At 50.5% G+C, this 5,190-nt stretch overlaps 1 protein-coding gene across 1 annotated transcript in view; it reads left to right on the top strand.

The window, feature by feature from the left end:
- The first annotated feature begins 2,287 nt into the window (after positions 1–2,287).
- Positions 2,288–5,190, top strand: part of SMIM20 (small integral membrane protein 20) — a 15,946-nt gene continuing 13,043 nt past the window's right edge. The window contains 5 exon segments of the mRNA XM_011935638.1: positions 2,288–2,662; positions 2,664–2,709; positions 2,712–2,776; positions 2,779–2,827; positions 2,937–3,173. Coding sequence (XP_011791028.1) covers positions 2,591–2,662; positions 2,664–2,709; positions 2,712–2,776; positions 2,779–2,827; positions 2,937–3,173 — 469 coding nt within the window. The 5' untranslated portion in view covers positions 2,288–2,590.

Here is a 5,190-nt window from a genome sequence, read left to right as displayed (position 1 = left end):
GGTCAGTGGGAAAAAGAAAAACTGGAGGAGTGTGGTTTTCTCAGAAATGGGGAAAACATTGGAATCAAAGAGATGAGCTTGCATTTGGCAGGACTTGGTGGCAAGTAAGTGACAGGTAACTGTTTTCTGGTGTGTTGATGTCAATTATCTATACGAATGATCTAGACAGCCCAATCATTTCTGCTGGTCAACTAATGCCTTTAGACCAGCATCAAGGAGATGAGAGAAACCACGAGTCCCTTGGCACATCACCTTGGAGAGGGAGAGGCTCATCTGCCCCAATGGACTTGTCCCTGTCTTAGAGGCACTCCCGGTGCCTCACCAGGATGCCCTATTCTCCTGGCAACCCTCCTTAGTGGCTTGCAGGTGCCTGTGAGTAGGGCTTGGCTGGCCATCTTGCCAAGCTTGCTCATGGACACAGCAAGATCTCATGGAGGAGCATTTCAGATCAGACATCACAAGAGCTAAGACCTCGGACAATGCTGTGTGACCTCAGGAGAGTTCTGGTCTCTGGTTGTCAGTGACCAGATCTATAAAATAGAGTAATCCTTGCCTTGCAGCTCAGGGAGGTGTTATCCAAGTGGAGTCACATCCTCAAAGATTTCATCTGGAACTCCTTCTGTTGTAAAAGACAGAACCCAACTCAAACTGGCTTCAGAGAAAGGGGGACCCTATTGCTCATGTTACCGAGCAGTCTAGGGGTAGATCTTCTTTGAGATACAGCTGGCGCAAATCAACATTAGCACTTGATTTCTCCCCATCTCTCAGCCCTCCTTCTGCTGTACTGACTTCCTTTTCAGTCATTCGCTCAAGTTCAAATCCAACTTTCCAGTAGCTGGGATAGACTATGGTTGGCTCAGCTTTGGTCACGTGGCCAGGAGGATGCAACTACATTGGGTGTTCAGGACTGATTCCCAATCAGTACTAACTTCAAGACTGAGTCCTGGGTGCCAACCAATCCCTGTGATGAGGAAGCTTGGTCAGGCCCTTATGCTTAACTCTCAGAGCTGGGAAGAAGTAGGATGAGGATGGGGAGCCCTAGCTTATCTCATGGACTAACAGTGGGAAAAAAGTGGGTCCCAGAAAGATATTTGGGGTACTATTCACAGAAAAAAGGGAAGTGGCCACTGGGCTGATACAATGAAGATGCCCACTACTCCTGGGTATTTTCTTTCTTTTTTTTCTTTTGCGACAGAGTCTCACTCTGTCACCCAGGCTGGAGTGCAGTGGTAGGATCTCGGCTCACTGCAACCTCCACCTCCCAGGTTCCAGCTATTCTCCTGCCTCAGCCTCCCAGGTAGCTGGGCCTACAGGCATGTGCCACCACACCTGGCTAATTTTTTTGTATTTTTAGTAGAGATGGGGTTTCACCATGTTGGTCAGGCTGGTCTTGAACTCCTGACCTCATGATCCACCCACCTCGGCCTCCCAAAATGCTGGGATTACAGGCATCAGCCACTGTCCCCTGCCCTCACCTGGGTATTTTCTATCATGTGATATAAAGCCGGTGTCACAGGTTCCCTCTGTGTTATGAAGTCTTCTGTCCTCACCCTAACAAGCTCCTGTAAGTGCCCAAGGAGCAGCTGCCACACTGCAGTCATCTGTCTTCCTCCTCTGAATTTCTGTAGCCCGCAGGACCATAACATGTGTCGGCAGCAGGCCATGTCGGTCACTAGTTATCTTTTTATGGGTATGTTCTATCTCTTCATCTATGTGACAGGATCCTAGAGAGCAGGGGTCACATCTTATTCATCTTCGTGTCCCTTTAGCACTCTGCCTGGTGTTCGGGGCATGGCAGATAGTCCATGAATCTGGGGAGAGATTGGATAACTGATTTACATGCCTCTGGAGCCACAGAGGTAGACGGTAACTTGATGCAACAACAAGATTACAAAGTCAGAGGAAACCTGTCCTCTCCAAGCTATTTTGAAACGCTTGTAGATCTGTCGTGGCCTAAATAATGCTGCTAGGGTCAAGATAGATATTCTCTTTGCTCCCCAGGCCCAGCTGCTGGCATGATTCCTGCTTATAAAGACGTGGAGGCCCAAGGAATCTGTGTCTCAGCTGCGCAGTCTCCCTGTGCAAGTCACAGTCATGCACAGCCCACCTGTAAGGGCAGTGAGGTGCAGAGGGCAGAGGATGGCAACTTGAGGAAGAGGAAACAGGTATCTGTCCTCAGTGGCCCCCACCCAGACAATACGGCAGTGCTCCGTGGCCCCATGGATGGAACCGGACGCTGGCTCTCTGCCTTGGCCATGGCATCCCAGCACAGGCAACAGGGAGAGAGGATGGGATGGAAAAAGAGAGTAGCTCGGATGCTGAAACAACGTTCCTCCTAGGCTAGTCTTGGTGCAGAAGCCCCGCGGCTCCGGTTTTAGAATCCCCCAGCAGGCCCTCTCGGGCCAGAGATTTGCCCCTTTGTCCCTCATATGTACAAATCTCCCTCAAGAAGGACGAGTGAGTCGTCCAAAGCCGCGCAGCGGAGCCGCGGTTCCCTCTCCTGTAAACTAAACCGACTGATACAAGGATTAATTGCGCGAGCGACAGAGAGCATCCGGCGCACGGCGGACAGTCGCTAAATAAGAAATTAATGGGGGATGGACGAGAAAGCTGGCTGGTAAAGAAGGGGATGGTAAAGGAGGTCTGGAGGGTGCTGAGTGGAGGTGCTGAAGGAGGAACCGGGCCGAAGGAAGGAAAGCAAACAGAACAGGGCCGCGGGAATCGACCGCAGCAAAACAGCTCCAACCTCAATCCAACGCCAGCACCGGGCCAGCACGGGGCCAGCACAGCACGGAAGCCCGGGGAAGGTGGAGGGCGGGGTCCGAGGCTCCGCCTATGACCCCACCCCTTTTCGTGACCCCGCCCCTCCCAGTCATGAGGCCCCGCCTCTGACTCCGCCCCTGCCTCGCTCCCCGCTTCGCCCCTCCTCCTGGTCCCTCCCCCAAGGCCCGGAAGCGAAAGCCTCTCCGCCTCTTCCGAGCGGGGTCACTGGCCGGCCGTCGGTAGCCAGGTTTCCGAGAGTGCGGGGCGGTCGGCGGGTCAGGGCAGCCCGGGGCCCAACGCCATGTCCCGGAACCTGCGCACCGCGCTCATTTTCGGCGGCTTCATCTCCCTGATCGGCGCCGCCTTCTATCCCATCTACTTCCGACCCCTAATGAAATTGGAAGACTACAGTGAGTGATCTCTGACCCCCCAACACACACCTCCCCCTCCGTGAGCTCCACGTGGTGCCGTGGAAAGAACTTGGCTCGAGGGTTAAGGAGAGCCGGGTTCGAATCCTGCCATGTGCAGCTTTGTGACCGTGGACAAGTTGCTCAACCTCTAGGACCCTCAGTATCCTCATCTGTGAATATTAATAGCTACATCATCTGTAGTAAAATGCCGAGCCTCCTGTGAGACTCAGATGGTCATGTATATGAAAGCAGTCCTCTCATAAGTCAACGCTAAGTACTAGTTCATATTTTCAGTTAAAATTCACTGCATGCCTATTATACGTCAGGTTAGGCATATGTTGGATCGTTCATTTGCACAAGCTCACCTTGAAGTATATATGTAAAACATACCCATTTTACAAATAAGGGAACTGAGGCTCAGAGGTTTTATAATGTTCCCAAGGTCACACAGCAAGTGACAAGGCAAATATATCCTACCCCAGGCCTCTGTCCAGAGCCGCCTTGGAGCATTTAGGCTGGGAATGGTGACTGGGGGAGCCAGATGGAACCCTGATCCTCCTGAGCAGAAAGGTGCTTTTACTGCACTTCATTTCCACTCCCAAAGATGTTTTTTGAGCGGGACTGTTTCAAACCCAAATGTTAACCTGGGGCTTTTAGTTTTTTCTCTTCTTTTTCCTCAATTTGTTTTTCCGATTCTGCTGGTTTCCTTCGTTTTAAGCTGGTTGCTCACATGGTAATGGTGAATATCCTGGGAGTAATTTTCCTTCTTAATCATTCCAGTCCGATCATTCTAAAAGCCAAACTCTTCTTCCTTGAGACCTATATCTCAGCAAGGATTAGCACTTTCATACACCTGAAACCATCTGTCAGAGAGAAAATATTAGGCATTAGAGGCTCATTTTTGTTCACCAGGAAACTCGAATCGTCTTGAAGATGGAAGAGGGCCAACCCTGCCCTTTGGGAATATTAACGGACACTGAAAGCTTGGCGAATTGAAGGCAAAAGCTCCTTGTACACGTTCTGCCCATTACAAATGTTACAGCAGTCGGCTTCTGGAGGCAGAGCGTTTTAAGTGCCCACACAGATTTCCCTGTAGCTTCTTCTCATCAGCCAAGACTGAAATGGCCACTGTGTTCTGCCTTCCAGCTTATCTGCATGCACCATGCGTGGGAGTAAGGTGGGCTGTGTGATGCCCTGCGGGATTTGTTGCCACCATCCTTCTTCACCGGACGCCTGCCCCAGTGATTATATTAAGGCCACTAGAACTTGGGACAAAGTGTCTGCTTTGCATCCCACTGGAAAAGTCAGTTCTGAAAACTAGAGCTGTTGGTTCTCATCTAGGAGTGATTTTACCCCTCAGGATATTTGGCTCAATCTGGAGACATTTTTGCCTGTCACAACTTGGGATGGGGGTGTCAAGTGTTGCTGCTGGTTTCTTGTGGATAGACGCCAGGGATACTGCTCAACTTTTTGCAGTGCATACAAGGCAGACCCCCATGACAAAGAATTACCCAGCTTAAAATTCAAGTGGTGCCTTGGTTGAGAAACCCTGCTTGAGGTGAGATGGTCAAGATGTGGGCTTGTACTGTGTATCCTAGTAACAGTCTTTTAGGGATACTCCAGAATCTGTGGTTGTCTGAATGTCTTGAGACAGACAAATCAGGTGACGTTCATCTGTGGGTGAACATTTAGTGAATATAACTATAATATCTGCATGTTTAACTGGAAGGCAGTCTGTGCCTTCCCACTTTTCTGGTTCCTTTTTTTTTTTTCTTTTTTTTCTTTTTTTCCACTGTCACCCAGGGTGGAGTGCAGTGGCCTCATTTCAGCGCACTGCAGCCTCTGCCTCCCAGGTTCAAGCAGTTCTGCTTCAGCCTCCTGACTAGCTGGAATTACAGGCGCCCACCACCATGCCCAACTAATTTTTGTATTTTTTAGTAGAGATGGGGTTTGGCCATGTTGGCCAGGCTGGTCTTGAACTCCTGACCTCAGGTGATCCACCTGCCTTGGCCTCCCA

The sequence above is a fragment of the Colobus angolensis genome, unplaced genomic scaffold (assembly GCF_000951035.1).
Source record: "Colobus angolensis palliatus isolate OR3802 unplaced genomic scaffold, Cang.pa_1.0 Scaffold146, whole genome shotgun sequence".
In the NCBI taxonomy this organism is placed as follows: Eukaryota; Metazoa; Chordata; class Mammalia; order Primates; family Cercopithecidae; genus Colobus; species Colobus angolensis.
Note: the sequence above shows the minus strand (reverse complement) of the source record. Positions and strands in the feature narration are given on the sequence as shown.